The 17,276-nt window shown below is 42.3% G+C and overlaps 1 protein-coding gene across 1 annotated transcript in view; it reads left to right on the top strand.

Moving 5' to 3' along the window:
• The window catches only part of HAUS6 (HAUS augmin like complex subunit 6), a 345,826-nt gene extending 328,760 nt beyond the window's left edge, over positions 1 to 17,066 (top strand). Inside the window, exon 17 of the mRNA XM_029608783.1 lies at positions 13,676 to 17,066. Coding sequence (XP_029464643.1) covers positions 13,676 to 13,776 — 101 coding nt within the window. The 3' untranslated portion in view covers positions 13,777 to 17,066. The remainder of the gene's footprint in view (positions 1 to 13,675) is intronic.
• Positions 17,067 to 17,276: the final 210 nt, after the last annotated feature.

Below are 17,276 nucleotides of genomic sequence, written 5' to 3'. Positions count from 1 at the left end.
CCACCGTCCGAGCCACCGTCAAAGAAACCCCGTTCAGGAAAGGCATCGACCATTCCTGCGACCGGGTCATCAAGGCCACCCTCACCCGATTGGGGTTTGGGAGCCGCGATTCTGCCTGTAAAGGTGGTCCCTCCGGCTGTGCCTCTGCTTCCCTCTTCTGTTCCGGAGCCGGGGCTGCTTGCTCCAGGTCTCCGAGAAGAACTGGACCGGCTGGTTCAGGAGGCCATCGACAAGGCGATGCAACGCCTCCAGGTTCCTCAGACACCGGCACCGATGGTAGAACCTGTCATCGACCCTATTCCGGCAGCACTGGCACCGCTGCTGTCCAGGATGGAGGCGCTGATGGCCGCCCTTCCACCGATGGATCCCGGGTCTCCGATGGTTCCGAGGACGGCTTCATCGGGAGGAGAAGCACCGTTCCACATTCCTCCATCGGGAGTTTTACCTCAGCCATCGATGCCAATACGTCCCTCGCCACCGATTCATCCATTGGTGCTGATAGGTCCATCGATGCCTGCACCAATGCCTTCCATGCCATCATCGGTGCCTCTGGCGATTCCTTCGATTTTTTTCGGAGCTCGCCTGGGGTCTTCAGGTATCCAACCCCCTTCTCGTCCTACAGGACAGTTTGCTGATCCTTATGATACTTGGGGTGATGATACTTCAACAGACACCGATGAAGTACCTTCTCCTACTGAAAGTAGAAAGCGTTCTCCTCCAGAGGACCTCTCATTCATAAATTTTGTGAAGGAAATGTCTGACTTGGTTCCTTTTCAACTTCAGATGGAACAGGATGGACAGGCACCAAATGATGGAGTTACTCCAATTTCTGGATGCCCCCAAGGTAATCACCTCCATTCCCGTTCATCAAGTATTTCTTGATCTTCTCAAAAAGAACTGGGAAAATCCTGGGTCAATTGCTCCAGTTCACAGGAAGGCTGACACTACTTACTTAGTTCAGTCAGCCCCAGGTTTTCAAAAATCCCAGCTTGACCACCACTCAGTTGTGGTAGAGTCTGCTCAGAAAAAGGCGAGAAGGTCAAAACCTCACTCATCCACCCCACCTGCTAAGGAACAAAAGTTCCTAGACAACATTGGTCGACGAGTGTTCCAAGGAGCCATGCTCATCTCCAGAATTGCTGCCTACCAGCTTTATATGACCCAATATAATAGGGTCATCTTTAAATAGATACAGGATCTGAGTCCCTGCCTGAACAATTCCAAGACCAGCTACAAACCCTTGTTAACAAAGGTTTTGAGGCAGGAAAACATGAGATTCAAACATCTTATGACATATTCAACACCTCTACCAGAGTGTCTGCAGCTGCCATTTCAGCAAGACGGTGGGCCTGGCTTAAATCTTCTGACCTTCGCCCAGAAGTGCAAGACCGGTTGTCCAACCTGCCGTGTGAACAGATTCAACGAATGGTGGCTGAATTAAAAGACCACCATGAGACCCTTAAACAGCTCTCTTCGATGCCTTCAGACTTCTCCTCAAGACAGCCCTTCAGGAAGGACTCTAAGAAGTCTTTCTACCGTCCAAGGAAGGCCTACCCACCACCAGCAAGGTCCCATACTACGAGACCTTATCAGAAACCTCAACCTCACCAAGTCTGAAAGCAGAAATCACAAGCAGCTCCCCAGCCAGGTTTTTTACTTCCGCTTGGAGAGCAGCAGCCAGATTCCTCTTCCAAACATACCAGTAGGAGGTCTATTGTGCCACTTTCTCAACATGTGGCAGTCAATCACAACCGACCAATGGGTATTGGCAATCACTGGCTCAGGGTTACCATGTGAACTTTCTCGCCCTGCCACCAGATTCCCCACCTCTGCAGACATGGAGAACGTCCAACCACTCCATTCTTCTGGAACAAGAGGTCTCCCGCCTTCTCCAGTCAAAAGCAATAGAACCCGTTCCGTACTCACAGCAAGGCCTAGGGTTCTATTCCCGGTACTTTCTGATCCCCAAAAAATCGGGGGGTGTTCGTCCAATCCTGGACCTATGTGCTCTCAACAAGTACCTCCAGCGGGAAAAGTTCAAGATGGTTACCTTGGGATCGCTTCTACCTCTTCTACAAAGAGGAGACTGGCTCTGCTCTCTGGACCTCCAAGATGCATACACACACATTGCGATAACTCCAACTCATCGCAAATACCTGAGGTTTTTAGTAGGCCCCAAGCACTATCAATACCGAGTGCTTCCGTTCGGCCTGGCATCTGCACCACGAGTCTTTACCAAATGTCTCATAGTTGTCGCAGCTTTTCTCAGAAAAGGTGTTCACGTCTACCCCTATCTGGACAACTGGTTAATCAGGGCCCCAACCCATCAAGCGGCTCTGTCGTCCCTTGATTTGACTCTACACACTCTCATTTCACTAGGATTTCTCGTCAATTATGGGAAATCCTATTTAGTCCCAGCTCAAACCTTGTCGTTCATTGGGGCAGACTTAGACACCTTGCAGGCAAAAGCTTTTCTACCTAGACAACGAGCGTTAACTCTCGTGTCTCTCGCTTACCAGTTACAGTCTCAAAATACTGCGACTGCATGCCAATTTCTCATCCTCCTAGGTCACATGGCGTCCTCAGTCCATGTCACAATGATGGCCCGCTTGGCCATGAGACTCATGCATTGGACTCTGAAGTCACAATGGATTCAAGCTGTTCAGCCTCTGTTGGCCATTGTCCTCATCACCGACTCACTCAGTCTGCCTCTCACATGGTGGAAGAATCAGAGCAATCTCCCCCAGGGATTTCCCTTTCAAGTGCCAGATACTCGTCATTTTCAGCACCGACGCTTCCAACCTCGGGTGGGGAGCCCATGTGAACGATCTGCAGACGCAAGGATTTTGGTCTCCAGAGGAAGCCAAACACCAGATAAATTTCCTGGAGCTTCGAGCAATGCGATATGCTCTCAGAGCTTTTCAGGATTGCCTTTCCAATCAAGTCATCCTGATTCAGACGGACAACCAGGTGGCCATGTGGTACATCAACAAGCAGGGAGGCACAGGCTCCTTCCTTCTGTGTCAGGAAACTGCGTAGATTTGGGCGGAAGCTCTCTCCCTCTCGATGTACCTCAGGGCCACCTACTTGCCGGGAGTGGACAATGTTCTAGCAGACAATCTGAGTCGTGTCTTCCAGCCGCATGAGGGGTCTCTCAACCCCTCGGTAGCAAACTCCATCTTCCGACAATGGGGTCATCCTCAGACAGACCTCTTTGCGTCCCCTCAAAACCACAAAGTGGACCATTACTGCTCCCTCATTCGCAGCAAAGGCTCTCAGCCCAGAGATGCAGTCTCCCTCTCATGGGCAACTGGTCTGCTTTATGCATTCCCTCCACTTCCTCTTCTCTCGAAGACTCTCGTGACGTTACGTTAGGACAAGGGAACCATGATCCTGATAGCCCCTCACTGGCCACGCCAAGTGTGGTTTCCAATACTACAGGATCTCTCCATCCGCAGGCACATTCCCTTTGGACAGGACCCGCTTCTGATCACTCAAAACAACGGGAGCCTACACCATCCCAATCTTCAGGCCTTGTCCCTGACTGCATGGATGTTGAAAGGTTAATCCTTCAACCACTTAACCTTTCAGACCCAGTTTCCCGTGTCTTGATTGCTTCACGGAAGCCTTCCACAAGAAAATCTTACTCCTATAAATGGAAAAGGTTTACCTCATGGTGTACTTCTCAGTCCCTTGATCCCTTTTCCTGTCCAATGCCACAGTTTTTGGACTATCTCTGGCATCTGTCAGAGTCTGGTCTCAAGATATCTTCCATCAGAATGAATGTAGTGCGGTAGCCGCCTTCCATAAAGGGGTCGGGGATGTCCCTATCTCAGTACAACCCCTTGTAACACGCTTTCTGAAGGGCTTGCACCACATCAAGCCACCTTTTCGTACTCCGGCCTCTTCTTGGGACCTTAACCTGGTTCTTGGTCGGCTCATGAAACCACTACTCGAGCCTCTTCACTCCTGTGATCTAAAATATCTCACATGGAAAATGATTTTCCTTTTGGCTATCACCTCAGCTCGCAGGGTTAGTGAGTTACAGGCTCTAGTTACCTATCCGCCTTACACTAAACTCCTGCAGGACCGGGCAGTACTCCGCACTCACCCTAAATTTTTACTTAAAGTAGTTTCAGAGTTTCACATTAATCAATCCATCATACTACCTACCTTCTTTCCAGGCCCCATTCCAATCCAGGGGAACAGGCTCTGCATACCCTTGACTGCAAATGGGCTCTAGCCTTCTATCTAGACCATATAGCTGCCCACAGGAAAAGCTCTCAATTGTTTGTCTTTCCATTCCATCAAATTGGGGCATCCTGTGGGCAAGCAGACTCTCTCCTCCTGGTTAGCGAACTGCATATCCTTTTGCTATCAGCAAGCAGGCATTCCACTTCAAGACCGTGTTATGGCACTCTCTGTGAGAGTTATGCAGTGGACTCTAAGGTCACAATGGACTCAGTCCGTCCAACCTCTATCAACCACTGTCCACATCACCGACTCACTCTGTCAGTCTCTAGCCTGGTGGAAAAATCAGATCAATCTCCTCCAAGGCCTGTCCTTCCAGGCTCCAGACCCTCAAATAATTCTCACCACCAATGCTTCCAACCTCGGCTGGGGAGCCCATGTGGCCGATTTGCAAACACAAGGAGCTTGTGATTGCTCGAAGCTCCAGGAAATCAATTTCCTGGAGCTTCGAGCAATCAGATATGCTCTCAGGGTATTTCAGGATTGCCTTTCCAATCAGGTCATCCTGATTCAGACAGACAACCAGGTGGCCATTTGGTACATCAACAAGCAGGGAGGGACGGGCTCCTTCCTACTGTGTCAGGAAGCTGCGCAGATTTGGGCGGAGGCCCTCTCCCACTCGATGTTCCTCAGGGCCACCTATTTGCCGGGAGTGGACAATGTGTTGGACAACCTAAGTCGTGCTTTCCATCCGCACGAGTGGTCCCTCAACCCCTCAGTAGCGAACGCAATATTCCAACATTGGGGTCATCCTCGCATAGACCTCTTTGCGTCACCTCAAAACCGCAAGATAGAGAACTTTTGCTCTTTCACTCACAGCCAAGAGATGCGTTCTCCCTCTCATGGGCAACCGATCTCTTATATGCATTCCCTCCACTTCCACTTCTCTCGAAGACTCTCATGAAGTTATGTCAGGACAAGGGACGCATGATCCTGATAGCACCTCACTGGCCTCGCCAAGTGTGGTTTCCAGTACTTCAGGAATACAAAAACATTACTTAAATTGCCTGAACTGCTGCGTCGCGCGCCAAAGGAGCACAACAAAGGGGCTGGCCCCTTTGTGCTCCCCTTCGTGCAGCCACTGAGATTAAGAAGAATTTAAACGAAAAAATACTCAAAAAAAAATGCTCAGAACTCTACATTCACAGTAATATCACCTCATCGGTCACTCTGTACTCTCTCAACTATAGATACAATCCAGCAAGCTTCACTCAAAACTCTTTCAACCACAGACACAATCCAACAAGCTTCACTCAGACCTCTCTCAACCACAGACATACTCCAGCAAGCTTCACTCGGACCTCTCTCAACCACAGACATACTCCAGCAAGCTTCACTCGGACCTCTCTCAACCACAGACATACTCCAGCAAGCTTTCACTCTGACCTCTCTCAACCACAGACATACTCCAGCAAGCTTTCACTTGGACCTCTCTCAACCACAGACATACTCCAGCAAGCTTTCACTTGGACCTCTCTCAACCACAGACATACTCCAGCAAGCTTCACTCGGACCTCTCTCAACCACAGACATTCTCCAGCAAGTTTCACTTTGACCCAAAACCCTCACCTACTGACTAACTTCAGGGCTACTATTTCTTCTCCTTTCTTCAGTGGCTTTCCATATCTGACCTCGCTGCTATCAAAGTCTTCCTGCTCGTCTAGAGACCTTTAAATTCTGGGCCCTCCAGCAATAAAAGAGCTTGCTTCTGCGTCTCGCCCATTCACTCAGTACCATTAAAAAAAAAAAAAAAAAAAACACTTCCATTTTGTTAAACTCAAGATTCCTACAGAATTGCCTGTCACTATGCACCAATCAGAAATTTTCTGTCGCCACATTCCTACTATCAAACACTGGAAGAGTGGTCGAAGATATGGCAGCTGAGATTCAATGCCAAGAAGTGCAAAGTCATGCATATGGGGAGTGGAAACCCGAATGAACTGTATTCGATGGGGGGGGAAAGGCTGATGTGCACGGAGCAGGAGAGGGACCTTGGGGTGATAGTGTCTAATGATATGAAGTCTGCGAAACAATGCGACAAGGCTATAGCAAAAGCCAGAAGAATGCTGGGCTGCATAGAGAGAGGAATATCGAGTAAGAAAAGGGAAATGATTATTCCCTTGTACAGATCCTTGGTGAGGCCTCACCTGGAGTACTGTGCTCAGTTCTGGAGACCGTATCTACAAAAAGACAAAGACAAGATGGAAGCGGTACAGAGAAGGGCGACCAGGAAGGTGGAGGATCTTCATCGGATGACATACGAGGAGAGATTGAAGAATCTAAATATGTACACCCTGGAGGAAAGGAGGAGCAGAGGCGATATGATACAGACTTTCAGATACTTGAAAGGTTTTAATGATCCAAAGACAACAACAAACCTTTTCCGTAGGAAAAAAATCAGCAGAACCAGGGGTCACGATTTGAAGCTCCAGGGAGAAAGATTCAGAACCAATGTTAGGAAGTATTTCTTCACGGAGAGGGTGGTGGATGCCTGGAATGCCCTTCCGGAGGATGTGGTGAAGACCAGAACTGTGAAGGACTTCAAAGGGGCGTGGGATAAACACTGTGGATCCATAAAGTCAAGAGGCCGCCAATGAAGAGTGGGTGACTCACCAGAATGATGGCTACTGCCTGGAGACAATACCCTTATTCAATAAACATACACATGCTTACTGTGACTCCAACATCGTTCTAGCTTCAACAGCAAGAGGAAATGTGGAATAAAGGATCTGCACTCACAAAGGGGGGAGTAGCTGGCTTGTTACGGCGGTTACTACCCCAAACCAAATAAGCCTGTTACTTCTATTTCTATGCATATACAGCATAGTTCTCTGCTTCAACGGCAGGGGAGAAGAAAAAACTGATACTTCACGCATATCCAGCATAGCTCCCTGCTTCAACGGCAGGGGAGAAGAAAAAAGGGTTCACACTCACAAAGCGGGGAGTAGCTGGCTTGTTACGGCGGTTACTACCCCAAACCAAATGTGCCTGATACTTCACTTTCGATGCATATCCAGCATGGGGAGAAGAATAAACTGATACCTCAAGCATATCCAGCATAGCTCCCTGCTTCAACGGCAGGGGAGAAGATAAACAACCAATAAGGGCTGTATAACATAGTCTGAGTAGAACAAATAAGCATGGGTGTAGCTTGCTTATTGCGGCGGTTACTACCCCTACTACCCCTAACTTATCAGCTAGATATTCACTTGGATGCAGCTCCATCACTGCTTTCTACATTAATGGTGGGGGTGGAAAGGAAATAGAACCAAGAGCTAAGAGAAACAGATAAGTATGAGAGAAAAAAGTGTGTGAAGCTTGCTGGGCAGACTGGATGGGCCATTTGGTCTTCTTCTGCCGTCATTTCTATGTTTCTATGTTTCAACGCAAATCATAAACAGACTAGATTTCTCCAACACTCTCCATTAACCAGAACATTAACACCTATTATGGTAGCTCCTATCACTCAAATGTTAGGTCTAATAACTTTCTCCATCCTTCTATTAAATACACAATCTTTACTAAAAAAGATCACCCTACTAAATGATATACTCACAGATGAAAAGCCAGACATATGTGCGATCACTGAATCATGGCTAAAAGACACCAACACAGCCATAATAAATCAACTTCCCACTGACACATACAATGTTTTTTCCATTCCAAGGAACAAAAAGAAAGGTGGAGGTATTCTCCTGGCTGCCAAAAAGAAATTTAACCTTACAGTTCAAACTACTTCCCCTTCCTCCAAAATGGAGACTGGACTTTTTAAATCTAAGGATCTTCAAATTTGCCTGATCTACTCCCCCCCAGCATACTTGAGAATAACCCATCTCTACTAACAGAATTTATTATCAAAAACTTTGATATTCATCTCCCAACAATTATACTCGGGGATTTGAACCTACACTTTGATCGCATCCCGCTAACCCCATCCTGTGAAGCATTACTGACCTCTCTTAATGCTCTAGGCTTTCAACAAGCTGTGACTAACCCGACTCATAAAGCTGGTCATACTCTTGATGTCATTTTTACTAACTCCCATATTGATACAAAACCTCCCCTCTGCACTCCTATTCCTTGGTCAGACCACTTTCGGATTGACACCTGCTGTACAATAAAGCAATTACCAATTAATGTTCACAGCAAAAAAACCATCTACTTCCGAAAACAAGGTCAAACAGATGAAATTAATAATATGATATCAGAAGATCTCAAAAATTTAGATCTCACAGACGCTGAAACAGCTACCTCTTCTTGGTTTAAAATTACTAGTAATATAGCAGAGAATCTCTGTCCCATTCAATCCAAGGAAATCAATTCTGAAAAAATAATAAAAAAAAACCCTTGGTATACTCCCGATCTTAAAGCTATGAAAATGGAGCTACGTAAGACAGAAAAAGAATGGCGCAGAAACCAAAATTCTACGACATTATTAAAATTCAAATCATTGCTACACAAATATCGCCAAACCACCGATAAAACAAAAAAAGATTTCTATGCTTCCAGAATTCACCAATATCAATTCAACTCAAGCACTCTTCCAATATGTCAAAAGCCTTGTTACTGCTCCAGCTTACAACAATCTAAACAACAACGATGATTCAAAACGTGAGGAACTAGCTACGTTCTTTTATAACAAAATACATTCTATTTTAACGCGATTTAAGTCATTTCCAGCTCCTTTACACAACAACCAAACTACATCAGCCGCTCAAGATAAATTTGAAACAAAGCTAACTAATCTTGAGATCACTACTGGTATTGAAGTTGAGTCAATTCTAAAGAAAATGAAACCAGCTTTCCACCCCACAGACATCTTACCCACTAAGACTCTTCTTTCAATACATTCTACAATAGCAAAACCTATTGCAAAGATTCTTAACAAATCCATCACCACAGGCATAGTTCCTTCTATACTTAAGCATGCTATCATAACTCCAATGATAAAAAAATCTAACCTAGATTCATCTGATCCAGCAAACTTTCGACCAGTATCAAACCTACCCTTCCTTTCAAAAATTATGGAAAGAGTCATCAACAAACTACTAACTGATTATTTAGATGATCATCAAATACTCTTCCCATCCCAGTATGGGTTCAGAAAGTACCACAGCACGGAAACACTTTTGATATCACTTTCTGAGGTGCTACTAAAAGCTTTAGATGCTGGCAAATCATACCTCATCGCCCTTCTGGATATATCAGCTGCTTTCGATACGGTAAACCACAACACCCTTATTATCCGCCTCTCTGAAATAGGTATCTCTGGATCGGCTTTACTATGGTTTCAGTCATTCCTGAGCAACAGAACATACAGCATTAGATGTGGACGAAGTGAATCCAAGCCAAGAAACCTCTCTCAAGGAGTCCCCCAAGGTTCATCTCTCTCCTCCACATTATTCAATGTTTACCTTACACCGCTATGCCGGTTACTTTCAAAATTGGGTCTTCAATACTTCATCTACGCAGATGATGTTCAAATACTCATACCTATCACCAGCACAATCACAAATGCCCTGAGTACCTGGAAGGCAGCTCTATTAGAAATTAAAACAATCCTCACAGACAACCAATTGGCTATCAATACCAATAAAACTGAGCTTATCATAATTTCACCTCCAAAAAATACAACAATGATCAACTCTGGTATTTCACAAGACAACGCCACTATTTCACAGCAAGTACGCAGCCTTGGTATCATTGACAGCAATCTCACGTTTAAAAAATTCATCGCGGATACGGTCAAAAATGGTTTCTTTAAGCTACACACGCTTAAATGTATTAAATCTCTTTTACACCAATATGATTTCCGCACAGTCTTACAGGCAACTATTTTGTCAAAGATTGATTACTGCAATGCTCTGCTACTGGGTCTACCTAAAGCCACCATTCAACCTTTGCAAATGCTGCAAAATGCAGCTGCCCGCATTATCACCGACACAAGCCACCATGATCACATCACTCCAGCTCTTCAGTCTTTGCACTGGCTACCCGTGGCTTACAGGATAATCTATAAATCTATGACGCTGATACTTAAAGCCATTCAAAATAGAGATATGCACTGGTTCACAGATCAACTACAATTCAAAATGTCTTCCCGCCCAACGAGATCCCAAAATTTAGCTAAACTAAAGATTCCAGCACCCAATCTGACTAAACTCTCTAGTACAAAAGAACGATCTTTCATCATTGCTGGATCAACAATTTAGAACACTATGCCCTCTGAATTACGCCAAGAACTTTGTCACAAAAAATTTAAACAAAACCTTAAAACCTGGTTGTTTAAAAAAGCCTACTATTAATGAATTGAACCTCAACTACTCTTCCTAATTTCCACAGTCTCTCATATATTGCTTATATTCTATTAATACAAAGTTATACATTGTATTGTATTTGTTCAGTTACTATGTTATATTGTAAAGCGCAATGCTGAATTACTGTTTGAATGTAAACCGAGGTGATGTTACTTACGTACCCCGGTATAGAAAAATCTATAAATAAATAAATAAATAAAATGTGGATAAAGGTGAACCGGTAGATGTAGTGTACTTAGATTTTCAGAAGGCGTTTGACAAAGTTGCCCATGAGAGGCTTCTAGGAAAAGTAAAAAGTCATGAGATAGGTGGCGATATCCTTTCGTAGATTACAAACTGGCTAAAAGACAGGAAACAGAGTAGGATTAAATGGACAATTTTCTCAGTGGAAGGGAGTGGACAGTGGAGTGCCTCAGGGATCTGTATTGGGGCCCTTACTTTTCAATATATTTATAAATGATCTGGAAAGAAATACGACGAGTGAGATAATCAAATTTGCAGATGACACAAAATTGTTCAGAGTAGTTAAATCACAAGCAGATTGTGATAAATTGCAGGAAGACCTTGTGAGATTGGAAAATTGGGCATCCAAATGGCAGATGAAATTTAATGTGGAAAGTGCAAGGTGATGCATATAGGGAAAATAACCCATGCTATAATTACACAATGTGGGGTTCCATATTAGGTGCTACAACCCAAGAAAGAGATCTAGGTGTCATAGTGGATAACACATTGAAATCGTCGGTTCAGTGTGCTGCGGCAGTCAAAAAAGCAAACAGAATGTTGGGAATTATTAGAAGGGAATGGTGAATAAAACAGAAAATGTCATAATGCCTCTGTATCGCTCCATGGTGAGACCGCACCTTGAATACTGTGTACAATTCTGGTCGCCGCATCGCAAAAAAGATATAATTGTGATGGAGAAGGTACAGAGAAGGGCGACCAAAATGATAAGGGGAATGGAACAGCTCCCCTATGAGGAAAGACTAAAGAGGTTAGGACTTTTCAGTTTGGAGAAGAGACGGCTGAGAGGGGATATGATAGAGGTGTTTAAAATCATGAGAGGTCTAGAACGGGTAGATGTGAATCGGTTATTTACTCTTTCGGATAGTAGAAAGACTAGGGGGCACTCCATGCAGTTAGCATGGGGCACATTTAAAACTAATCAGAGAAAGTTCTTTTTTATTCAACGCACAATTAAACTCTGGAATTTGTTGCCAGAGGATGTGGTTAGTGCAGTTAGTATAGCTGTGTTTAAAAAAGGACTGGATAAGTTCTTGGAGAAGTCCCTTACCTGCTATTAAGTTCACTTAGAGAATAGCCACTGCCATTAGCAATGGTAACATGGAATAGATTTAGTTTTTGGGTACTTGCCAGGTTCTTATGGCCTGGATTGGCCACTGTTGGAAACAGGATGCTGGGCTTGATGGACCCTTGGTCTGACCCAGTATGGCATTTTCTTATTTTCTTATGTTATGTTTAAAGCCCTCTTTCCCAGGCTGCCTCCTGGTCTCCTATGATGCTATACTGGATTTAGACTCAAGGGGGTGTCAGAAGTTATCACCCTTCCCTTTCTCACCCTCTGCTGGCTTCATTTCTCTGTTAAGAAAAAAAAAAAGGGAGTTGAAGCACCACTGGTAGATCATGGTGGCTCAGCATGTCAGCCAGGATGCTTTCTGCCTGGTTTGTGAGCCGGCAGATATCAGAATGATGCAATCCATGGAAGGTCTGCATCCTGCCAATAGGAAAACTGGGTGGGTTCCCTACATCAAGCCTTGGCCCCAATGATGGAAGGTAGTGCCACAGTGTACAACTGCATGGCCTAGTCAGCATGCCTGGCAGGATTATCATCCATGTTACTGCTACTTTTAGCCAAAAAAGAAAGTTAATTATATAAATATCAAGCACGCCAGACTCTTTACCTCTGTCTTCCCTCCAGTAGTTGAATGGAGAAGTTCCAGGGGGACTACAGATTAACCCATGGGCACAGTGTATGGTTTTTCCTCTTTAATCTCTCTCCACAGGCTTCTATTTGCATGGCTTTGTGTATCAAGTCCTCCTGTGTTCGGTACAGAGGGAGGCCTTGTGACCTTGTCCGCAGATAGTGATGTACAGATGATGAGGGGCTGGTGTTCAAGCTTTCCTAAAGGGAGGACCATCAGTTCCCTGTCAGATTCACAGCTGGCCCCCATCTTGAACTAACCTTGATCAGACCAGATGGGGAGTCTGACAAATGGAGTTTCCAACATCACTTACCTCTGGATACATGCGACTCACAGCTGTGGAGAGAAATTAAAGAGGAAAAAACAGAAATTGTTTAAGTACAGATTCAATCTTTCTATCATGGGAGTCTTAAAAGATGAAGACAACTGTGCCTCCCCCTTCCCATAATCCAATACCCTACCCTTCTCTTCTCTGGGAGGAGAATGTAGATCCCTCAGTCTTGGTCACTTTAAGGCTGGAATCAGGTCTTACAGTGAGATCATCCCATCTCCAATTATCAGATGTAGTAAAAAGCACTCAGTGGGAATGGAGGGGCCTAGGAGCACCCAAGAATATGGGATAGCTCTACATATTGTCTCCTAGAGCAGAGGAGATCATTCTCTGGAATTAAGGATCAAACAGTTCCAAGGAAGCCATGGTGATAAAGAGCTCTGTCTTATAGATTCAGAAATGTAACGACGAGTATGTTAGTGCCCACTATGAAGGCAGCTGGCCTAACTGTGAACTGTCTGTAGGGATTCTTATTTCTGGGTTAATAATCATGGAGTGAAGTTTTGTGACTGTCAGGTTTTGGTTGTGGTGGTGATTTGGAAACGAAAGCAATTGCCTTCAGTTGTATTAACTTTAACATAGGATACTGAAGAGCTGAAGGCAGCACCAGACTTTATAGGGAGAGTAAAGTCAGTTTTGAGCTTGCTTTTTTTTTTTTTTTTTTTGCCCCATCTGATGGCAGAAAGGCATAATCAATTTGTCTGGAGTGGTCTGGCAGGAATAAAGAAAAGGAAATTAACTGGTAAGTTCAAATTTCACCATTGAAGTGTATCTCATTACATGTTTTAGATGTCTTTATAGTTATGTTTCTTTTTTGTTTGTTCCCCCCCCAGGTGAAGAACAACAGAGTGAAAAGTCATTGGATATAAACAAATGCTTCCCAGAGTTGCAGACTCATGCAGATGAAGCAGAGGAACTTTTAGTAGAATTATGATGCACTTGAATTTAGTTCTGTAAAAATGTGGTGTTGCATTAATTGAAGAAAAACAATTAAAAAAAAACTTTTAGTATTTATGTAGCTTAAAAAAAAAAAATCCTCCCCCTCCTTTTAAATCTTAATATTTCTTTCCTTATTCCTGAACCTTAGTATTTCATGTAAAAATTACAGTTTGGATTAATGTGGGTTAGCCTGATCAGGCTTTGTCTCTGGTGCTGTGATATTCAATTGAACTACAGTAGTAATGCATAGAATCTGAGAGCCACCTTCATTGTCCTCTCTATTTTAACCTTCAAATTGAAGAATTAATGCTTTATTGCATGTTTGTTATAAAACACCCGGGGTGGGGTGTCATATTAAAGCCAAAATGATTTGGTTGTATACTATATATAAACAATCTGCAATATTAATGTCTCTTAAGACACCTGAGGCCTTCCTGGTCTCAGGTTGAATATCACAGCAAGAAATGTTTTATGAACAGCATGGATAGTCCAGTATAAATAGTTTCTCCAGTATGCTAGATAACTACAAGAAATGTTAAAAAGTTGAACATCGTACACTGTTGCCATGAAGAGGCGAGGTGACTTTCCAGTTAGAGAAATTGAGCTCTTTCTCCCACCTCCGATATTTTTTAAGGTGATGATGATTTTGTTTATATTCTGTTGGGCACAGCACAAGTTGAAACAAGGCTTTGCTGCACAATAGGATAGCTATCCATCAACACCTTGTGGGTACTGCTTTATAATGTAGCCAGACTTTGCTATGCATTGTCAAATTGGGGGTCAACTGCATTATGTAGAAATTAAATAGCAGAGGATACCTTTTTGTTGGACTAATATAATACATTGAAACTAGCTTCAAGTATAACTTTTTTGAAAGCTAGCTACAAATCTATTCAATTCATTATAAAGATATCACCTACAACGTTTGACCTTTATTTCTGTCTATCTAAAAGGGACTGGTAGCCACACTATTTTTGCTCTTGGGTTGAAAGATAGCTTCCATGCGTAAAAAGGTAAAATTAGCATTTTCAGAGTGATGGCATTCATAAATTGAGGTATATAGCAAAATGAATGGTGTAAACATATTAGTAGAAAACTAGTTCTGAAAAGAAAAAGTGAGGACTTTCTGGTACATTTTTGTCAGTTTTATATCAAGCAAAGGCCTAATCCAACAGTTCTCAACTCTGATCCTCAAGGGTCACAAATAGGCCTAGTTTTCTGAGGAACTGAAATATGCAAATCAGGTTCTTGAATCCATTGTACGCAAATGTAATCTGATGAATGTTTATTGTGGACAACCTAAAAGTCAGGCCTGTTTGTGATGCTTGAGAACCATAGTTGAGAACTGCTAATTTTTCAGAATTCAGTGTAATTTTCTGCATGTAGTGGGGATAAATTATAATCAAGGCCTCTATTTACAGCAACTTCTGCAGCAAGATTAATGGATTTCTATTGTAGTTTTGCAGCAAAAAAGTGTCCCATGTATTGCTATCTAGATAATGAAATAGTACTGCATGTGAAAGGAAAATATTAGATATTGAAACCTTATTAGCTGCTATATTTACAGATGATGTAATCCCTTTGTTGTCACTGTTTTAGAGGTGGGAAAGGTTATACAATGTACTGTTCAGAAGCAAAGTCTCATTCAGAGCTGGCTGACTTTGGTAATATTCATTTAGTGAAGCCTCGGTGTACATTTATATCATGTTTTTGCTCAGCTTCTTTCAGATTTGTGTGCTAATATTCTGACAGTTTTTATAGAAGCAATATCTTTTTTGCACAGTAGAGCTGCCATGACTGCTTTGTCTGCCCAGTGTGTCTGTGCTAAACCTGCTGAAGCACCCCTTTCTAAAGAGCTTGTTTTTGCTCTAGATAGCATAACATTTTGAGGCATATTTGTTGATTCTTTCAGTCAGTAATGTAAAACTGGTACTTTTTTTTTGTAAGGATGTTAAAAGGGAAACCAACAGCTGTTTGCATCTTAAGAACATTTATTATGATTTCTTGAAATATTAGCTACAACAAAAGTAAAATGTAGCTTTAAATTTTCATATGGTTTATTTGGTTTTGCTAACAGGGGTGGATATCTTCTTGCAGATAAAGGAATAGAACAGAGGCTTATTTGCTTTCCACTAGAGAAAATAAGGTTGCTTGGAAGTGAAACAACTTAGCATGAAAATAGAGAATGGCACAAAGCCATTAATGTTAGAGGTATAGTCCAAACAGTAACAATTAAAAGCATTCACCTAAAAAATTACTGTGCAGAAAATGCAATTGAAGTCTTAAACTTATTTTAGGTGGTTCTGATGCGTTTTGCAAGGTAAGCCAAAAGTTAGCAAGCTTAAATTGAAAGGTTGTGTAGAATTGCTGAAATAACTTATTCTGCTACTGAAAACATGTGGATCTGGTTTCCAGTGTTTTGCCTTCAGCAGAATGAATATATACTTTTTTTATAAGCCCAATCTTTTTTTGCATTAATATGAGCATGTGAGATAATGGTCTCAGCACATATTTTTTCATATTAGAACCACAAGGTATGGTAAATTGAACTGTTCCAACATGAAAAGATGGTAGATCTCTGATAAATGTAAAAGTATCTCATGGATTATATTACAGACACAGTGCAAATAAAAAGCAAAATCTTTTGGAAATGTGCATTTTGATTTTAGCAAGCTATGTTGAATTTCGTTTGTGATATAACAACTGACTCATCAAAATTAGAGGGTTTCAGATATGAGCTGATGGAAAATTTGATTATCTGATGGTTTTATTATGTGAGAAAGTGTAGGAAGAAGAAGCAGGTGCAAAGGAATATAATGAAATGTTAAGAGGGTGAAAATCTAAAAGCATAAAACAAGGTAAAGAAATTGACTAGTTCAGTAAAAATTGGATATATATATGGCGCTTTGTATCCAAACCGGATCCCAATATATTTTGTTGCTTAGTAATTCAGAGACTCACAAGAATCTGTGTTTAGAAAGTTTACTGAAAGTAAAGTGGAGAAAATTTAAAAATATAATTTTTATGAAATATTAACTTAAGGATGTGAATATCTATTTGTAAGGTTTACCTTAATTTATCTGTATATCATTACATAATTTTTCTTATGTCTTTGTCTGTTTAGATCAGTTTAACTTGGCTAAATTCATACAATGCTTTTCTACATAAATAAAAACATTTGTTAAGAATCGAGGTTTTTTTTTGGTTAGGAATTTGGCCACAGATTCTTCCTATATAATGCTGCTGAGTCATATGGTTAAATAAATGTTAGTTAAAGATCTGTCATACTTCCTTTTCAAAATGTTTATCTGTACTTGATATAATTTTAATTGTGGGAAAAATACAATTGCACCACCAAATTATTTCCTTTACTATAGGAAATCATTAAAGCCACTAAAGCTCAGATATCACATAATTCTTAGTGATGGCATTAACACTGGAGCCTTCCTCTCCCCCAACACTTCAAATAAATAAATAGTGACCCAAGCAGGACTG

This window comes from Rhinatrema bivittatum, chromosome 1 (assembly GCF_901001135.1).
Source record: "Rhinatrema bivittatum chromosome 1, aRhiBiv1.1, whole genome shotgun sequence".
Lineage (NCBI taxonomy): Eukaryota > Metazoa > Chordata > Amphibia > Gymnophiona > Rhinatrematidae > Rhinatrema > Rhinatrema bivittatum.
This window is presented reverse-complemented; position numbering and strand designations above follow the sequence as displayed.